The sequence below is a fragment of the Bos taurus genome, chromosome 2 (assembly GCF_002263795.3).
Source record: "Bos taurus isolate L1 Dominette 01449 registration number 42190680 breed Hereford chromosome 2, ARS-UCD2.0, whole genome shotgun sequence".
In the NCBI taxonomy this organism is placed as follows: domain Eukaryota; kingdom Metazoa; phylum Chordata; class Mammalia; order Artiodactyla; family Bovidae; genus Bos; species Bos taurus.
In genome coordinates, this window is record NC_037329.1 from 58,350,360 (window position 1) to 58,371,999 (window position 21,640).

General features: G+C 39.3%; 1 protein-coding gene across 1 annotated transcript in view; it reads left to right on the forward strand.

The window, feature by feature from the left end:
* Nucleotides 1–710: 710 nt before the first annotated feature.
* Nucleotides 711–21,640, forward strand: part of NXPH2 (neurexophilin 2) — a 126,632-nt gene continuing 105,702 nt past the window's right edge. The window contains 1 exon segment of the mRNA NM_174406.2: nucleotides 711–796. Coding sequence (NP_776831.1) covers nucleotides 746–796 — 51 coding nt within the window. The 5' untranslated portion in view covers nucleotides 711–745.

A 21,640-nucleotide genomic window follows, 5' to 3' on the forward strand; every position in this document is an offset into this window, starting at 1 on the left:
TTCCGAGACGTCCTGGGATTCAGCCCCCCTACCCTAACCCCCGCCCCACTCAACCACCACCCACCGCAGGCTTTCCTGTTAGCAGCTCCCCCACGCCCCGTCTCAGGACCTGGCCGTCTCCTTCCCCTCGAACTCCCTGGGTGCTTTCCGGGCGCACTTCTTCGGCATCCAAGCAGGGAAACCTCACCCACACCCCATCCCCGCTGCCTCTTTCCGTGCAAAAGAAGAGCTGGTCAGTGGGCAGAGCGCCTGACCCAACTGAGCCACCGGGACTGGCCCTCTGCTGGGTGGGGTCGAAGAAGGAGCCGGGCCTCGCTGGGCTCCCGGGCGCGCTCCGCTTTGCCCGCCTAGAGCAGCCCAGCGGGGGAACCCTGCACCAAAGCGCCGGAGCCGCAGCTCCCCGCCCGCGGAGACCCCCGCGCTCACCCCGACCCGGGGACGCCAGAGCCCCCAGCACCGCTGGAGCCCCTCGCAGCAAGCCGGAGCGCCAGCAGCCCCGCACGCTCCTTTTCCGGCCCCCTCCAAGGAGGGGCGCGCGGGGGCCCCAGAAGCATCTCCCGCTCGCCCTCCCCCACCCCTTTCCCAGCCCGCCCACCCGACCCGCGCGGCGCGGCGTTGCGCTCGGATTCCGGGAAGGAAGCGCCGCGCTGTGTCCCCGGCGTCCTCAGTCCTGCCCCCCGAAGTGGAGATGCGCGAGTGGCAGGCGAGGGCGCGCAGCTCGTGAGACGCCGCGCCAGCCGGCACCATGCGCCTGCGGCCGCTGCCCCTCGTGGTGGTCCCCGGCTTGCTGCAGCTGGTAAGTGCCCGGCCCGCCGCGCGCCCCGCGCCCCACGCCCCGCGCGCCAGGGCCGCGTTTCGGCGGGAAAACCGCGCCGGTGGCCGACTCAGAAGCGGAGCCTGGGGCTGCTGGGACCTGGTGCTGGGGGCGCGCGCAGCCGAGGGAGTTTGGGGGTTTGCTTTAGAGGTTGAAGCGGAAGAATCAGGGAGTGGGATTCAGAGAGGACCCTGAGGCTGGTGAGGGGCTTTTGTTGGCTTGAGACTGGAGGACTGGAGTGAAAAGGGCAGAAAGTGGCAGGAAAGAAGGTGCGAGAGAAGGAAGAGGTTTATTGAAAAGCGATCGAGGAGGGAAGTAGGGGAGAAGGCTAGACGGACGTGATGAAGATGGGCTGAAAGACCCAGAGTTTGAGAGGCTTTGTGGCTTTTATTTTTCACGTGCTATTTTGCACGGATGCCCGCAAACACTTCTAAACCTCTGCATCGTGCATCCTCGTTCTCGGGACCGATTAGTGGCTCCTTGGTGGGGAAAAACTTAGGCGAAAGACCGATTTGGGAGACAGATTGTATTTCTCTTCGTTTTCCAATCTGGCGCTGGGGACTAGGATGGGGTTTTGTGCCGACGGGGGAGGCAGGATGTAACTTTCAAGTCCAACTCCACCCCGTCATCTCTAAGCATTCTGTTCCCAAAGACCTCTCCCGTCGGTTCTGGGAGGCTCAGGGGGAGCTGAGGAATAGGAAGGGAATTAGAAGGTGACGCAGGGTCCACTAGAGAGGCTCTCGGCGACAGCTCCAGGGGTGACACTCATCCCTCCTTGCTTGGAGGCTTGGCGCCACGCTATCCTCCTTCCGAATTACCTGTATGATGTATGGGTTGCTAGATAATTCTCTTTAAGGGAGAACCTAAGTAAAATCTTCAAGAAAACAACTTTTAAAGTAAAATTCCGTAAGGGGATTGCTGTGGCTCAGTCCACGTCTGTGATGGGTTTCTCCTGCTCTCTAGGCACTTAATACCGTGCTATTAAGAGGGCTTTCGCCAGAAGCCAGGGTTTCTTTGGTCCTCATACTTAAGACTTTACCCAGTTGAATCTGGGCTGTTAAAACAGGGGTAAGGAACACAAGCATGATAATGTGTTCCTCCCTTTCCATCTGTCCTCTCTCTCTCTCTCTCCCACTTCTCCGAGGAAAAAACCAAGTAACTTATTAAAGTTTCTGTATGATACATATCATATTGTAGACGCAGAGATATTTGCAAGTTTGGGGATGGAAGGAACTCGAAACGCTCTTAGTGAAGGGGTGAGGACACCGAAAGGCCTGTCCATTCTTTATACAACGGAGATGAGCTTCACCTGCGCAGCATTAACCAAGAAATTCTTCAATGGCATCAAGAAGAAAATGCAGTGATGCTCCGACGTTGTCCTTGAATGAGCCAGCACATACTGGCTATATACAATATTGCATGTTAAAATACATTTTGCATGCCAGGCGTTAAGCGTGCCACATATTTTTCACATTAGTCTTCAGTATCATTTGCTTTTTAAAATGCTTGATCTGGATGCCAATACAAGATGATCTAACAAAGCACATTTGTATGGTGTATATTAAGTTAAACTATAGAAGTCTGGGGAAATAAGGTACTTAGGTTACTTAGGTAGGATCTTCAAGGATCTCTTAGTTCATTCTTTTTTTTTTTTTCATTCATTTAACTTTGCATTCAGTGATCATCAACTGTGTATCTGTTCCACTGTATTAGACTGTTAAAGATGAGGGACCATATTGGGGGATGTGTTGGGAAAAGTTCTCCTATCAGCTACTCTATGGGGAATGTTAGATTTTTTTTTTTTTCCTCCACACAACCAGAGTCAATAGGGAATAAAAAATACATCTTGACAGGATTGTATACCTTCCTTAAGAGCTAGATTCTAATATTACAGCATGGATTGATTGATTAGTTTTTAAGGAAGTGTATGTCAAATTCTAATCCATTTTTGGATTGTGCTTGGATTGTAATGTTTTTTTCCTGGAGCACTTTATCATGGTAAGTGAGGTGGGGAGCTGCAGCTGTGTGATAAGCACACATTCCTTACACTGCCATCCTTTTGGACAATAAAAAGCTGTTTACATTCTCCACAATCTTATAGCTGTTTCCAACCTTATAACACAAGGGGGTTAGAATGTGAAAGGAAAACAGAATAGCTGAGCTGGGTAAATCTAAATGAAACACCCCCCAATCCCAACATTCGCCCCACCCCAGCAAAAAAAAAAAAAAAAAGTAATAAATTGGCTCTTCAAATGGCTTCTAATTTTATTCTACCTTTTCAGCTAATATTGAACTTCTTTGCTAAATCCCAGGAACAAGTGGATCAAATGTTTGAAAACTAATTTTTTCACTTTCTAGGAACCAGATGGACTTAGTTCATCTGCCCTTGGTGGGAGGCAGAGGGAACAAGGCTGGATTATTGTTGGCAATGGATTTTACTTCCATTCCCACTGCCATCATAAAATGCTAAATATGTTTAAATGAGTAGTGGATTCATTTGGGGATATTGAAATTTTAATTTTAAGAAATTTGTCTGATTCATATGAAAATAGTCAGAGGGAGTTGAGCCCAAATAAGTCGCTATCATATAACACTGGTACAGGTTTTTACTTACTTGGGAGATATTTACCATTTTTAAGAAAACACTAAGCTGAATGGATAAATATTGCAGGTAAACTATGAAGTATGTGTGTCTGTGACCTGTCCTTGCCCAGTTCTCCTGGCCTGTGTTCAGTGTTTTGTTATACCCAAAGTAAGATTACTAGGCATTTGCAGAATTTAAGTAGCAAACCCGAATGTATTATTTTCTTTAAAATTCTTGTACAGCAACATATTCTTTATAAAAACATTAATAGCACACGATTTCTCATCTGCCATCGAATGAAAAGAGAATTAGCATTTGGAGTTAACATTATAATAAAATGAGTGCTATTTTGTGACATGATACAAGGTAAAAACTTCGCCAGTTGACAACTTCTTTCAGATTTGCATTATTATTGGTAACTCATAATAAGTGTGATTTTTGCCTCTAAGTAAAATGCAGATTGTAAAACAGATTAAATTTGAAATAAATGGATGATTAGCTTGAGTTTAAGATAAAATTTAGTGGTGATTTAAAAAATTGTTATACATTTCAACTTGTTTTTCTGTAATACAATGATGAGTTTATCAAGTAAAATATAAATTAAAAAAGTGATGCAAGTTAGCAAATTTTTAGAAACCTATAAAATCAGAATATTTCTGATGCAAAGTGTTACAATTTTAAGCTCATCATTATACAGTATTATCCCGCATGAGCTTATTGAGGTTATTTTTATTTTAATAAATTGTTAATTATGATAGTTATTGAGTGTGATAGTCATAACATATATTTATCCACAGCTCTGTATTTACAAGAAGTGATAATTCATGACTGTCTTCCATTCAGAAATCACAATTCCCCTCATATAGTTTGGATCAATAAACATCAAAACAGTGTTTCCTAGTGTAGGATCAATAATTGTCTGTTGCCTAGATGACAGTGCTGAGGAGAAAAAAAATACCACCATATCATGGTTACAACTTAGAGTTGGCTAGGCTTTAAAATGGACTCCTCATTAAAAGCGTCATTATCTTAGACATTATTTAAAATGAGAATTGGTATTAGACAATTAGATCCTGTGTTCCAGCCAGTCACCTCCCGGTATAAATGGTGTTCCGTTGGCCTGTTCTAAGATTATGTTGTGTCCTTCAGTTTTAAATGCCTTCCACATGGGAAGCTGACTGCTCTTGGGAACTTAGTTTATAGCTCAATAGGTTTCCGAATGGAAAAGAAAGGCATTGTTACTTTTCATTCTGTAGTTTTTTCCTTAATTTTCTTTTTATTGTTTCTGATTAGTGGTCAAAATGCTAAGTAAGGCACAAAGCTTTTTTGAAAAACCTTTTAGAGGTTTTACACTGTCAGCTTAAAATGTGTAGCTCTTGCAAGTCTAACGAATTAAAAAATGTTGATTTTCACAATACGCGGCCCACCTTTTATCTATTAAAAAGCTAATCAATACATTGTGAAAGATTTCATTATTTAGTAGTAAGCAATCAGAGATAAATATAAATGTGTCACAGGTCTGTGGCTTTGTAAAGGCTCCAGGGCTGTCTCTTACTGTTTACATATTCTGTGGACTCTTTTACCTGAAGCTTTGCTGGGTAAGATTTGAAAAAAGAATTATAGCCACACACTCAAGTGCCTAGAGTTAGGGCTGTGTCAGCGTTTCTGTAAAGAATCTCATTTCTATCTTAGCCATAAGCATTATTGCCGGTTAGAAGTTGGCATTTAATATCTTGATTTTGGAGTCAATTATATTAAAGCTGCTTTAAAAAATTGGTCCAAATGATTTTGAGTTCATTCTCTAGGTATTCTTATAGTATGTGTAATGATGATTTAACAAACTAGTTTCTATATTCTTCTTGGTTATAATTTAAATTGTACTATGTTTAAATTATTTTCAATAGTCTCTTCCCAGCTAACCTATTTATTGAACCACTGTAAGATTTTGAAACAGTGTTTCATCTTAAATAATTTTAATTGTGCCCAATTCAGATGCCTTAGTCTTTGTTTACTAACAATTGTACATCTTTATTTGCTAACAATCTATTTCAATATTTTATTACTTGTCATATGACCAATGGTGTTGATGACAATTGCTTTCTTTATTTCAAAATTATGTTCAATAGAAAAGGATATAAAGCAATTTACAGTATAGATTTTCATATTATAGAAAGAATTCTAAGATATGATTGACTGAAAACTTCCAATTGATGTTATTTTTAATTTATGAAAAATAACTGGTTTGTTATGCTGTAAGATTTGTATGTAATAAGGAATTCTTTTCCTTTATAGAACTACCATTAAAAATGAATACTTCACCATTTAGACCCAAAAGCTTTTTCCTAGCCAGATCATTCAAGAAATTAAAATAGTTGTCTTTAAAATTATCATTCCTGTAAATTTTGCTTTTCTTCAATTTATGGACCTACAGTAAGAAAAGTGGGAGATTTTATAAATTTAAACTGCAATAATAATGCTGCTTTAGATTTGTATATACTTACGTGTTTTCAAGTTTCTTTCACACAGTTTATCAATTCTATTCTCCCAATAAATTTGCAAGAATGACATGTTAAATGTTTCCATTTGTGTATTGGAAAGAACAATGGAAAGATTTGAGTTTTATTTATAAGTAAATTGCATTTTCAACAAATATTTACTATTTTGTCCCTGACTTTATGCTGAGACTGTAGCAGACCTTGAGGACATAGCAGTAAACAAAATGGAACTGCTCTAAGGACACATATGTGTGTGTGTACATACATACACACGTGTCTCTGTGTGTCTTGGGCTGGTCATTTAAAAACCCCAAATCCCTCATCTGTACCATGACGTCATTAATGATAAAGAGAATGAAAAATGATTTCTAGTATCTCTCTCCTTTTTTAATGTACAGTGTTTCTGGTTTTTCTTTTCATGTATTATGTACATCTTTAGTTACTGTACAGTTTAAAGTATGTCTTACCTACAAACATAATTGCTCTAAGTATGTTTTACATGAAGTTTGTGCTGTTAACCTTATCACAAATGATACACATATTTAGAAAGAGATTTAAAATGCTATATGACTAATTAATGTTGTATCTTCTTATGGAAAAGGAAAATTTAGTGAAACTAGGCAAAGGGATTGATGAATACTTATTTAACACATATAATCAGCAAAATCAATAAAATTTAAATTAAAATGGTACAATAAGGGCTTTTCCCCGTTTATACCATTTTTAAATTGTAAACTATTAGCATCTACTCATTCCTTTAATTTAAATAAAAAGTAAATTGACTCTCAGTTAAATTCTAATTATTAAGATAAGCAACATTGCAGTTTAATAATGTACTTCAGAAAACTAATGTGTGACTTTCATAGTCTCAGTAGAATCTAACCTATTTCAAGCAGGGATACTTTTAACTAACTCCAAAGGTCTCAAGAGTTCTAATGTAAATGGTACGAAATTTTAAAAAAGAAAACCAGCAATGAATTGGTATGTGAGAACTGTCAAAGGTGGAAGAAATTGTTAATGGTTTTAGCATCAGGGGAAAGGCAACTGACACAGACTGACAAGTCCTGGAGTTCAGTCCCAGCTACATTTCAAACAACATAAATGTCTTAAAAAAAAAAACTTGACTTTGCAATAGTGCTGTTTTGGGCCAAATAAAGGGATTCTCAGGTCATAAAAAACACTTAAGTAAATCTCTTTATTCAAGAATATGAAAGATTGTGATTTTCAAATATTGCCGTATATATTGACAATTTTAAAATCTCACTGTTTACTTTAAATTATACGGTAGGTATATTTATGCACTCAAAACAGTAACTTAGGAAATAGTTTAGGTTACATGAAAGAAGAGACCACATGTGTAGTTTATATGGCCATGAAAAGCCCCTGATCTTCATGATATTTTGAATGGATAATGTATACAGTAAGAGAATAGGGACTCAAAAGAACCATTTAACATTTTGCAGCAATGAAAGCAATCTTTTTTTCTTAATAAAGTTGTGCATTTTGATAACCCCAACGAAAGACAGCTGGGATTGGTATGAGAATTATATGGCTACAAAAATGAAAAGGGAGGTGAAATTCTCAAAGGTGTGTTTTCCAAAGTCATGGATTCACCTGCTGCTCCCATGTTGATGACTCCAAAATCTGTACCTCAATTCTTACCCTACTGTTCAGGCTCTCAGGCCTTCTCTCCATAGCTTAGTGTTCTTTGATTTGGATGTTTTACTGCAACTCACACTCCATACATCCACAGCCATACACACCTTTCCTGAACAAGTACCTTCCAACATTCATGGAATCAGATCTTGAAGATCCTATTTCTTTCCCCATTTTCATGTCTGGTATCTTTGTGTTGGGACAAGTGACTTGATATAAAGCATTATATGGTTTACAAGATTCTTTCATGTGTGTGGTCTCATGGTTCATCTTCACATCAGCTCGGGAGGGTAAACAGAGCAATAGTTACTGCATCCATTTTAAAGATGAAGAAACAAAGGCATGGAAGGTTTCCAAGGTGGACTTTATACAGACTCACAAAAGGCACAACTTGAATTGTACGCCCAGTCCAGCCCTGAGGCCAAGGCAGCAGCTGTCTGTAGCAGAAGGTTGTGATATCCTTCAGAGACACCTAGCGTGATAAGGCTTGAGGGACATTTCTGAGACATTCTTTTCTGCTCAGTGACCACGCTGAGGCAGAAACCTCAACTCATTCATTTTAGGAATGTTTTAAACAAATTTGTCATGAAGTCAAACAAGTTGAACAGAACAAACAGATTCTTAGAGCCTGTCCCTTAACTGGGAGTTCTGTTTAGACTTTAGCTTCAGAATTGATTTGCCAGGCGTTCCAGCTTTTGTAGCATTAAAGCTAAATGAATGGCTCAGTTGTGTGGTTCCAGTTAGCGTCAGCAGAGGGTTTGCGAGTTCCTCTAATTCTTCAAGATCTCAACTTATCTCACTTCAGGTGGAAAAGGTGAACAAGAAGAGAGAAAAAGGGCTTAACTTCTATGAAGGGCTACTTAATCTTGGTTTTTTAATAGACAGGTAGAATTATGAGAAGGAACCAGTGGGGTGGGAGGGCATCTAGTTGGTTCTGACACTCATGTGGAACTTGTGAGCATTCATGGAAAATTTTGCTTTACAAGTTGCATTCTTGCTCTTGCCCTCTCTCCCTTTCTTACTTTTTATGAAAATGCAAGCTTTATTATGGGCTTCCCAGGTGGCACTAGAGGTAAAGAATCTGCCTACCAATGCAGGAGACATAGGAGACATAGGAGCCACAGGTTTGATCCCTGGATTGAGAAGATCCCCTGGAGTAGGAAATGGCAACTTTTTCCAGTCAATTCTTGACTGAAAAATTCCATGGACAGAAGAGCGAGGTGGGCTACAGTCCATGGGTTGCAAAGAGTCGGACACAGCTGAGCATGCACACATGCATGTGTGTGCATTATAGAAATACTTTTAGAAATATTATAGAAACAGTATACCGTAGTGGATGTTGTTGGCTCTCCACCCAGATCCCTTTGGATCCCTTTTTACCATCCCTTTTTACGTACTTCTATATGCCCTGACCTTTTTCGGTTTTCCTTCTAACACTGGGCACTTGTAACTCTCCTTCAGAGGATTCCCCCTTGCCAGAAAGTACTGAGTCAGACTGTAGTTCCCTTCCTCTGGGGCTATTCTTGACAGATGACTGACGGGTGCCAGAGCATAAAAGGCTCAGTTCTGTTGCTCATAGGTTTAAGGAATACACCCTGGAGTGTCCCTGTGTCAAAGCTCCCTCAGGCAACGGAAACCTCGCCTGAGATAACACAGCACATGTCCACAGCTTCCTCTTGTTCACTGACCTGCTGCCCACTCCCCGACAAGACTCCCTTGCATGCGCTTCACTATAAATCACTTGCATTCATTCTTTTCTTGGTGTCTGTTTCTGTGGAACACAACCACAGGTGTCTGTTTAACTTTTTTTCAATATTCAGAAATATTTAAAGCAGGTATTCTCACCTCTGCCTGCTCTGCGCCATCTTACACCAAGAGATGATCACTATTACTAGTTTAATGTGTCTCTTTCCAGAAATTATGGCTATGTATGCTTTCATCATAACTATATCAACATAATGTAATGTCCTGAAACATGTTTTTACTACAATAATATATTATGACCATTTTTATACAATGTACAGCAGCTTAATATTTTGAAGATTTTTAGTATTTCACGGAATTGATGTCCCATAATGTATTGAATCAGCCCCTTGTTATTAATAATTTGGGGTTTGACTATGTTGATAGTCTAATATGTTGATTGCCTTGAATTTCTTCAGTACATTTGTGAGTATGTTTATAAAATTAATTCCTAGAATCAAAAATACTGGTTCAAGGCTAGGAATGTACACTGAATTTTTTTCTGAACCTTGCTTTAAAAAATTTTTTTTTATTTTTTAATTTTTATAATGTAGTGATGGTTTCTGCCATGCACCAATGCAAATCAGCCATAGTTACACATGCATACCCTCCCTCCAACCCTCAGGTCATCACAGAGCGCCAGACTGGGCTCCCTTGCTACACAGCGACTTCTCACCAGCTATCCATCTTACACCTGATAGTGTGTATATGTTGATGCTACTTTCTCCATTCGGCTCACTCTCTCCCTCCCCGATTGTGTCCACAAGTCTGTTCTCTGCCTCTGTATCTCCATTCCTTCCCTACAGATAGATTCATCGATACCATTTTTCTAGATTCCATATGTACATGTTAATGTACTATATTTGTTTTTCTCTTTCTGACTTACTTCACTGTGTATAACAGGTTCTAGGTTCATCCACCTCACTAGAAAATATAAATTTAGTATACTGACTATACCAAAATATGGTACCATTCACAATGGATATGCATACCTATATCCCTATCTAGTTGGTGGTATACTTTTTTTAACTTTCTCAATCTATTAGAGGAAAACACTTCATTATTTTTAAAATGTATTATATATTAGGAAGGTGAGGCATGGTCTTATATTTAATAACCCTTTGAATTTATTTTGTGGGTTTTTTTTCCTTTTTAAATAATTTCCCATTTCGTGATTCTTTTTTAACAGCTTTTAAATTTTATAGTTCTTTTTTATATTGCTCTTGCACAATTATTGTTTATCATTCCTGGATATTTTATACATTATGGAGTTGTTGTGACTACCATTTCTAGGCCTGACATTTTTAAATTGTTTTTTGCTGAAATTTAAAGAAAGCTATTTATTTAGTGTATCAGTTCTATTTCTGAACTGGACTATTAGTTTTAATCATTTTTAATTCTATTCTCTTGAATTTTATGTATAGGTAATTAAATTACCTGTAAACAGTTTTATATTTGGCTCTGTCTAATTAAACATTTATGCCTCTTAAATTAAAATTTATTCCTGTAGTGTGCTGGGTAGAACCTTCAGAATATTATTAATACTGTGAAAGTGAATATTTTTTCATATTTCCAACTTTAGTGTAGATTTTACTAAATATAATGTTTGCTTTAGTTTCTAATAAATAACCTATTCAAATTAAGAATATACTTTTATATTTCCTATATATTAAAATAAATTTATGTTGATCATAGAGATTGATTTCATATTCATTTTTAACATCCCTCAAAATGATGATAGATTTTTAAAGTGTTAACCCGTTTATGTTTCTTATTTATGAATTGGTTTCCTAATACTACACTTTTGAAACAAAGTTAAATTATATGTATTTTTATACACTGTGTTTTATGTTGTTAGTATTTTATTTAGGACTGTGATGTCATATTCATAAGTAAAATATAGCAAAAGTGAAACATGTCAGGTTCTGCATCAGGCTTATTCTAGGATCATAATTAGAAAGACTTCTATTTTTTCCCCTCAGTTGTGGGAGAAGTTAAAATAGTTATGAATTGGAAGGCTTAGAAGGCTGTTGGGTTTTAATCCATTTGAACCTTTTTGTTTTAGAAGAGGAGATCTTTTAAAAATACCTTATTTCCTTTATGGCACTTATCCATTCAGGTTTTTTCTTCAACCTTTATATGAATCTCTTTTATTAAATTTTAAAGAAAATCATGCATTTTGTGTATCTTCACATCTACTTAGCATAAACTTATAATACTGTCACCTTAATTTTTAAGAATTTGCTCCATACCTGTGCTTTATGCTATATTTTTTCCCAAGTTTGTGTTAGTTGTTTTGGAACAGTAGTAGCTAAAGGACTGCCTTATTTTCTTTCTAAGTCTACTGCTGGCACCCCACTCCAGCACTCCTGCCTGGAAAATCCCAAGGACGGAGGAGCCTGGGAGGCTGCAGTCCATGGGATCGCTAAGAGTCGGACACGACTGAGCGACTTCACTTTCATGCATTGGAGAAGGAAATGGCAACCCACTCCAGTGTTCTTGCCTGGAGAATCCCAGGGATGGTGGAGCCTGGTGGGCTGCCGGTCTCTGGAGTCGCACAGAGTCAGACACGACTGAAGCGACTTAGCAGCAGTGGCAGATTTAGTGGTCTAAGCTGAATGAAGCCTGGAGTTAAGAGGTGAGGTTCAGGACCTCAGCTCTCTTTCTGCTTTAGTGGAGGACTTGCATCCTCCGGTAGCCGCCCAGCACCTGCTTGCACTCCCAGCTCTACCTGTACTACTTCTGGTGATGGGAAGAGGGGACCTTGTTGGGGATGCAGGGGTAACCCTCAGCTCAGGGGCTGTTCTCTTTGGCCTTTGTTTGGTTCCTGGCTGCTCAGCACTCTTGGCTTTTCCATCATTCTGATTCACTCTTCTTTACATCTTTCAGAGAGTCCAACATTTTGTGGACCCTTGGCATTCTTTCCTCTTTGTTGCACCATTAAGCATTCTTGTTTTTGAATTCCTAGTTTATTTCATTGGAAATCTGGGAGGGAGACAAGGCGAATACATTCACTCAGCTTTCCTCTTTGCAACTTGAAATCTTTTAGTCATTTTTGGCTCATCTTTCTTCATCCCCTACAATATCCATTCAGTTACAAAATCCTGTGAAATTTCCTTCCAAATCCATCTGTAAACTGTCTCTTTCTCTCCACCTGCTGCCATTTCATCACTGCTGCAGCGTCCTAGCTGGTCTATTTTATTCCACCATGAGCCCTCTAAATGCTTTCCACATGTCACAGATCATCTTTCTTAAATTCTTCTTTGATTTATTATGCCACTCCACTATTAAGGATGAGACTGTGATTCCCTTTTCCTTAACACACTGAGTCTAAATTTCTCTTTCTGGTTTCCCAGCCTTAAATCTCTCATCCTGTATTCATCCCATCCTCTTAACTGCAGCCAGGTCTGTATCATACTCCATGAATACTTCAGAGTAAAGAGAAAGCTAAGATTTTGATGTCAGACTGACTTGGATTCCAGTGCTTTTTCTGGTGCCTTGGACAAAAGAATGCATATGCTGAGTTTCAGTTTTTTGTTTTTTGGGTTTTTTTTTTTTTTTCAGAAATAATGGTAATTATAGCTATTTCTTAGCATTATGATGATCACGCTTCCCTCATAGCTCAGTCGGTAAAGAATCTGCCTGCAATGCAGGAGACTCAGGTTCGACTCCTGTGTTCGGAAGATACCCTGGAGAAGGAAATGGCAACCCACTCCAGTATTCTTGCCTGGAAAATCCCATGGACAAAGGAGCTTGGCTGGCTACAGTCCACAGGGTCGCAAGAGCCAGACACAACTTAGCAACTAAACCATCACCGTGATGATTATATACAAAATGTGAAATGCCTATTACCTAACATTAGCTTAACAAAGATCAGTTTTCCTTTCTACCTTCAACAGCTTAGCTTCTTTGTGTGCAAGCTACAGAAACTGACTTTGGCAAACTTAGGCAGAGAAAAAATTCAAGACAACAGAGTAGCTCACAGGAAAAGTTGGAGAATCAGGCATGTCCAGAGCAAAGTCAAGGGTCTAAGTTTCAGCAAAGTATCAGTTAGCCAAGATGATGAATAAATGTCAGGGGTTTTTTTCTTCAGTTTTTGTTTGCTTCACTTAAGATGTCATGTTCTGGTTGAGAGAGTCTCAATGGCTTGGGTCACATACCTTAACTTGAGAAGTTTGGGACCCTTTGATGAACAGTTCCACACAGTCTAGGGAATCAACACTGTATGCTCCTGTTAAAGTACTTGTGATCAGAACTCCCACCATAGGAATGGCTCAGTTAAAGAGACCCAAGCACCCACAGAGAAGACCCATTCCAATTCTTCATATTAATCGTGTTCTTCACTCATAAATAGATAGGGACAGTAAGATCACCAGACATGTAAGCACAGTCTTTAGCAAAATAGAAGGACAAGGAGAAACTAGCAGAACCTATTCAAGAAGAAACAAATAACACAGGGGACAGATTTCAATTTTAAATATTCCTAGTTAGGATTCTCAGAGAGTCAAGGGGATATAGAATCCTGAAAATAAGAGCTTTTCATATTTCATATTTCCATAACTTTCTGCTATGCAGAAAGATCAAGTGGATAATAAGAAGGAATTCTTAGAATGAAGTATATAACTGATAAATGGTCAGGAAGAACAGGGCCAGAGATCATGCTGGCAAACTATAAGGTGAAGTCAAGGGAACTTGCCATGACAGAACCAGAAGACCAACATAGCAAATATGGAAGAACAATGACAAGACATAGAGAACAAACCCAGATAATCCATTGAGGAGCCCCAGAAACGTGTAATGGAGGCCGTGAGGAAGGGGACACAGTCAAAGGAATGGTGTTGAATGGAAATTCCTGGACTCAAAAGGAGAAAATAGAAAACCCTAAGAGCTTTCAGAGATGACTCACAAAACAAACACATCTCATCAACCACACTGGATGTTAGAAACAATGTAATAATGCCTTCAAATTTCTGAATATTTTAAAGAATATTGAACCAAGTCAAATTATCAATCAAACATGGAAGGAAAAGGAAGGAGAAAAAGAAAATCAGAGAAAATAAACGTGGACACTTGGAGCATGCAAGTGTCTCAGGGGAGTTCTCATTCACGCCGTATGGAATAATCCTTGAAGAGGTACATCAGCAAAGGAAGAAAGCATATAACACAAGGGGATGATGGGTAGTATGGTGTCTGAGAGTGACTCAGAAGATGTGAAGGAAGCTGGAGAAGGGTGTGTTAGCCTCTGACCCGGGGAAGATGTGGGTTCTGTTTCCTTCTCTGTGGTCCCAACACACTGTGTCTCCACTAGGGATTTCATTTAAAACATTTCACTTTTATAAACCCTGTTTATTCATCTGCTGTCTTTGAAATGGATTTGTACACAAAGCATGAGTGATTTAAGTACAGTTAAGAATGGAATGTAACTATAATAAATATTAATGAACTAAAATAATAAAATATTGGAGGTAAAGGAAATACAAGAGGTGAAGCTATATGAGCATGCCAGTTTCCTTATTTTTCATAATAAGAATTTAAGCTGTCTAATGTTAATATATTAAGAAATAGACTGAAGAATAATAACACAACCAGACAAAACCAAGAATTGGAAAGAGATGAGCATAGTCATCACCCTCATAAAAAGAAGTCAGGAATATTGTTTAACCTGAAACATAGTAGTAAAAAAATCAAAATTAAAAAATCTTCATAGAGAAAAAAAAATACAGATTTGAAGCCTTAAAAGCTACCAAATAATGGAATTAAAAATGACACAACCAACAAAAATTCAGCAAGTAAATTTATTTACCGTGTGCTCTAATTTCTATCATTGAAATAGATGAGAAAACATAAGATTAACGTGGAGAAACTCCCCTAGTGGTCCAGTCACTCCTAGTGCAGGGGGCCTGCATTTGATTCCTGGCCAGGGAACAAGACCCTACATGCTGCAACTAAGACCCAGCACAGTCAAATAAATAAATACTTTTTTAAAATATGGAAAAGGCATTTTTGACTTTAATATGTGATTTTTGTATTTGTGTACTTCTTCTGTAGTGCTTTTGGCAAATATTATTCATCTGTGAATTTCAGAATCAAGGAGGTCTGTTCACTGGAGGTTACTGCCAACGTTTTAAAGATGTGCTCAGGGCGTGGCCATGAGTGTGCCTTCCATTGGAGATGATGGTTATGTTTATGTTGCAGATTGTGGCGATGATTTTTTTCACAGATATGTACTTATCTCCAAACTCATCAAGTTGTATACATTAAATAGCTTTTTCCATGTTGATCATTCCTCAAAAAAAGTGGTTTTTTAAAAAAAGAGATAAGCAGAGGTGATCTGTTGGGTCATCCCTTAGGGAAGGGTTTCTCAGCCACAGCACTACTGATGTTTGGGCCAAACAATTACTTGTGTGGGAGGGTAGGGGTGAGAGAAAAGTGGCCGCCCTGTGTACTGTAGAATGTTCAGCAACATCCTTGTCCTCTACCCTCTTAGATGCCTGTAGCACACTTTCCCAATTGTGACAACCCAAAATGTCTCTAGATGTTGACAAATGTTCCCTGAGAAGCAAACATATCTCAACTGAGAACCACCAGTGAAGGGGATTCCTGGCTTGAGAAGCTGCACAGGTGAGCTCTTTGGCCTCTTCCAATTAAATATGTAAAAGACACTTCTAAGGACACTTGCTCCTTAGAAGAAAAGCTATGACAAACCTAGACAGCATATTAAAAGCAGAGACATCACCTTGCTGACAAAGGTTCGCATAGTCAAAGCTATGGTTTTTCCATTATTCATGTGCACATGTGAGAGTCGGACCATAAAGAAGGCTGAGCACCAAAGACGCTTTTGAACTGTGGTGCTGGAGAAGACTCTTGAGAGTCCCTTGGACTGCACAGAGATCACGCTAGTCAATCCTAAAGGAAATCAATCCTGAATATTCATTGGAAGGATGAATCCTGAAGTTCCAATACTTTGGCCACTTGAGGTGTAGAGCCAACTCATTGGAAAAGACTCTGATGCTAGGAAAGAAGGCAAAAGGAGAAGAGGGTGGCAGAGGATGAGATGGTTGGATGGCATCACCGACTCAATGAACATGAATTTGATCAAACTGGAAGGTAGTGGAGGACAGAGGAGCCTGGCGGGCTACAGTCCCTGGGGTTGCAAAGAGTCAGACACCACTGAGCGACTGAACAACAAATTAAATACTTTGAACTGTTGGGAAGGGATCAGCATTTTGCAAAGACCTAGTTCATTTCTTAATACTTCTTTCCATCTCAGACGAGTTTCCTTCAGTTCAGTTTAATTCAGTCAATGTTTTTGAATGCCAATTCCATCAGGCAATATGCCTGGTGCATATATCTCTATTTGATAAATTTTCCTTTTTGAGGGACATGATTGATGAGTGATGCCACTGATATTCCTCTCCTGGATAAGATTTCCCTCCAATAGTTCACACATTTCATTTTATCTCAGGTACACATCTTTACCAGTTGTTAGGGCTGGCTCTGAGAGTTTTAGTAAAGCTTTCAAATTTCCTTATTTTAAAATGCAATAATGAGAAAACATTACTTTGTAGAAGAAAACAAAAAAAAAACTGAAAATAATAATCATGAATAATAGTTTGTTAGTAATAATGGGAACTAAATCACCCTTGATGTTCATATTTGTTACAATTAAAATATAGTGGGATTACAATCTTCAAAGAATTTATCACAAATCCATGCTGCACTATGGATATCAAAATGGGATATCAGCACTTTTGAATGGGAAATTTGATACAGTTTTTGAGATTTTAATAAGTACCCTAAAACTATGCAGTTCAACTCTTAGAAGACTAGAATGCATTTCCTTTTTATTGAAAATTGGGGATTTTCAAGTCTACCAATGTAAACTAGGAGTTTCTCTATTTTTTATAAATGGTATATGAATCACTGTCTTCTCCATTGCATGCATTTTTAATTAAGTTTCTCCTTTTAGGCAATTCACATTTTGTAAAAAATTCTATCTATAAAGGTACTATAAAACTTGCATCTTCTACCCCAGAGATAAACATGGTAATAAAAAAGAAAACAGAACCCCAGCTGCTGTTAAAATTTGAAATAGAGTATATTTTCATGAAATTAAAGCTATATGTAAATAATGACCTTACTTACTGGAATAAAATCTGAGAACCCCAGTGGACTGCATCTGGGGCTGCATGGGTATGTGAAGGGATTTATCCCTTTATGTCTATGAGAGATGGGTCTCTGCCTTGGCTCCTGTAGATCTCAGAGTGAATGTGTTATGGATCCCCAGGGCCAGAGTCCTGCATTCTAGCCCCTGCCTTTATACATATACATACACACAGATGACTCTCTCCCACTGAAATTTCCCCACTGCATTAAAAGCAGTACCTTTTCATTTGCAAGAGGCTGTCTCGTCTCTACCTTGAAAGTTACAGACCTTTATTATGCTTCTGTCACTCTGTACGAATGCCTAAATAAGCCATTATTTCCTGATATGCGCTCAGCTTCCATCAAGGATTAATGCAGGCTGTGGCCATAGAAAAACGTTTTCTTCATGACACATGTTCAGGCTTTCCAGGTGGTGCAGTGGTAAAGCATCTTCCTGACAATGCAGGAACCGCAAAAGACACAGGTTCAGTCCCTGGGCCAAGATGATCCCCTGGAGTAGGAAATGGCAGCCTGCTCCAATATTCTTGCCTGGAAAATTCTGTAGACAGAGGAGTCTGGGGCCTGCAGTCCATGTGGTTACAAAGTGTCAGACACGATTGAGCACGCACACACACACACATTCATACATTCATATTTTCATTCATCTGTTTAATCAATAGTTAAAGTGTCTACTGTAGGCATGGCACTATGCTAATAAGCTTTTCCTTAGAACATATTCCTAAGGACAGAAACCTGTTTTTCTGATAAAGTATCCTTATTTAGAGAATGGGAGTTTCAACTCAATATGTTTCCTTTTGCATTTTTTCTATCAGGAAGAACCGGGGTAATTTATAGCTCATTGCAACAAATATCTTTATTAAATCCAGTTTTCTTGATATTTTTCTCTCCTGCTTTACAGTCCATAACTTTGTACAAATGGTTCTATTTTATTAATATATGGCTTGTATCATGCACCTTGGAAAAGCTTTTTGGAAGTGTTTGGGCCCAAAATTTATTTGCCCAGATGTTCCATCATTGCTGTCCTCATGTGCCTGAAATTTGATGGAGTTATTTCAATTCTGTGGGTATGAATTTCTTCTAAAATTCTCCTTATGAAAATTAAAGTAGGTGGAGTCTGGGATTCCCAAATGCTGGTTCATGGGCCGGCTGCAACAACCACAGCAAGAGAGCATTTTCAGGGCCTCCAACCATGTTACAGCAGTGTCTCTGAGCTGGGGCCAAGGCACCAGGTGGTCCTGGGGCCCAGCCAGACTTGGGAACCCCTAGAGTATATGGTCTCTTAGATGTTCTTTGGCTTTATGAATGTATAATGCTGTTGGAGCCTTGGCCCCTGGCGAGTGGAATGTAAGCCAGTCCTGAGGGAAAGAGCTGTGGTTATTACCGACTAAACTACCAGTAACACAGGAGGGAGAATGCCTCAGGTCACCAGGGGTCACCTAGCTTTTCAGATCTCCCCTCCAAAGATACATCTGTGTTAAGTGCATCCCTCTGGGCTCCTGTGCGCCATGTACACTTCCACTGTAGCATTTATCTCATGGCGTTATACCTGCAGGTACATATCTTTGGGGGGTTGGGGGGTTTTTTCACTTGTATTTTTACTTAGTTGTTTTTATTGGACTATAATTGCTTTACAATGTTGTGTTAGCTTCTGCTGTACAACAAAATGTCTGCTATAAATATACATATAGTCCCTCCCTCTAGAGCCTCCCTCCCACACCCGCTGATCCCACTGCTCATTCCAGAACACTGAGCTAAGCTCTCTGTGCTATATGGTAGCTTTCCACTAGCTATCTGTTTTACACACGTAGTGTGTAAAGCACACACATAGGTTTCACTTAACCCAAGTGAAATCTATGAACATAGAGATATGTGGATGTCAATCTGTGTAATACCACAGCCAGCTACATAGTAGGCATCCAGGAAGTGCTCAAATGAATGAATGAGTGAACCATTGAGAGAAATCACTCATTAAATGTCCCTGATAGGCTGTGCTTCCAAGTCAATGGAATACTACTTGTGATCGACTACAGAGAAGTTTGAGTGGCAAATTAAATCTAAGCCCTTAGTCTGCTAGTTCAGTGTCACTGACCTCCTTCAAAGTGTACTTGAGGCCCCTTTGTTTTGGAGCTCTGGATTTATATGGGGAAAGGCCCTTAACTTGTCTCATTCTTAGCAGTATCGAAAGACTCCTTTGGGACAAAACTTCTACACCTAGGTTAAAGTGCCAAACTAAAATAGATTGTTATTTGTTCTGATTCTGTCAAGACTAAGTCTGTTTTCTTAGGAAAAGAGAGGATATTCTCAGTAGCCAAGTAACTGGTTTGTTCCATTGTTTACCCTTTTAAAAAGAAATACAGATAACCACAAAATTTGATGTTTATCCACAAATATCCACTTTGTAATGCTTTACAATCTCTTCCTATCATTATTGACTCATGTGTTTCTAGTACAATATGCCATGTTCTTGTCCTTTTTAATATATCAATATTTATATAATTAGAAAAATAAGTAATATAGGAAAAACTGTTTCTAAAGTTTATGGTCAATCATTAGGTAGAAAACTACCTCGAAAATAAGAATTTAATCATTCAACAATTTTAAATTTATGATCAAGATTTCTGGTCTGGTTTTTAATTCTGATATTTTAGTGCTTTTCTACACGAAGCACCTTCTTTCTTTCTTTCTGTTTTGTGTGTGTGTGTGTGTGTGAGGTCATAGGTTTAATTTGCCTACATTTATATACTAAGGGTTTTTTCTTAGTATAGCTTAATTTATTCTTTTCAAAGTGTAATCACTGCAAATCAGATTTTTATTTAGTGTTAATTAAGGTGATTATTTCATGATTGAGATTATTTTACAATTTTCAAAGACCAGCTATGATTTTAACAGTCATCACTTTACTACCAATAAGCACTGTAACTTCTTAGAACAATGAGATATGTCCCAACCCTCCCATCTTCTATAAAAGTAGATGAATCATAACGTTATGGTACATGTACGTAGGCCTGGCCTGACCTGAGGTGCCAAGCGTGGCTCAGTAGGGAATGGCCCTTCTTCTCATCATATTAAATAAGCATGTTTCCAACAGATAAGTAGTGGCTCAGTGGGTAAAGAATCCACCTACAATGCATAAGACATAGGAGACGCAAGTCTGATCCCTGGGTCAGTAAGATCCACTGAAAGAGGGCATGGCAAGCCACTCCACTATACTTACTTGGAAAATCCCATGGACAGCGGAGACTTGTGGGCTACAGTCCAAAGGGTTAGAAAGAGTCAGACATGACTAAGTAACTAAGCACGCTTGCACACCAGCAGATAAGGGAGCAGATCTACTTTCAGTTGAAGGGTATTTCCTGTTCTAAGCAGGACACTGCCCACAAGCCCCCATGTGACAAAGGCATCCTCTGTTTGTCCACAGCAACCCCATAGAGGCTGTCAGAGAAGGGACTTTTCATCCAGGAAAAGCTTTTTCTTCTGAGTTCTAGACAATGAAAATATCAGAGTATAATGAGCCCTTCTTATATGCTATAAACATGTGAGTTAGTAGACCAAAAGTAGGTACAGTGAAGGCACGTGACCAAGTAATTAGGTGCGTTCCTTCTATATTTGGTTTTGCTCTGTCTTTGGATTTACATTGGGGCGATGTAGGACCAAAGCCTCTGTATCCCAGTTGTTCCTAGCTGAAATGCCTACGATGGAAGAACAGTTTTTTCTGTGTGCCTGCAGTGAGCAAAACCTGTCAGCTTCAACTGTTATTAATGAGAGATGTGAAGTTTTTATTAGGAATTCTTGGATGGTCAAGGCTTCTGGGTGAAGCATTAATCATGGGGAAAGTCATGCCAGTATTGGCGTGAAGTCTGGTTCCTTTGGTGCCGTGATGACTGTAATAGCTCATGGACTCCTGTGATCTCAACTTGACCTTGTTGATGACATAACAGAGTGTAGTTCAAGGCTCTCATCTCCTGGTGTCAGAGGGAGGCTAAAGGGTATGCTATTATAAAAGAAGCAGGAGTCGTGACTTTGTCCTCACATGTGCTCCCTTCTCCCATCTCACATATCATATTCTCAGCTTTGAATCTGCTTAATATGCTTTCCAACAGAAATGCCTTCTAAGCTCTTTCTCTGGGAACGCATGTTGAGCTGGCTATTTCCCAGTTTTGTACATACCATCCTTCTCTGATC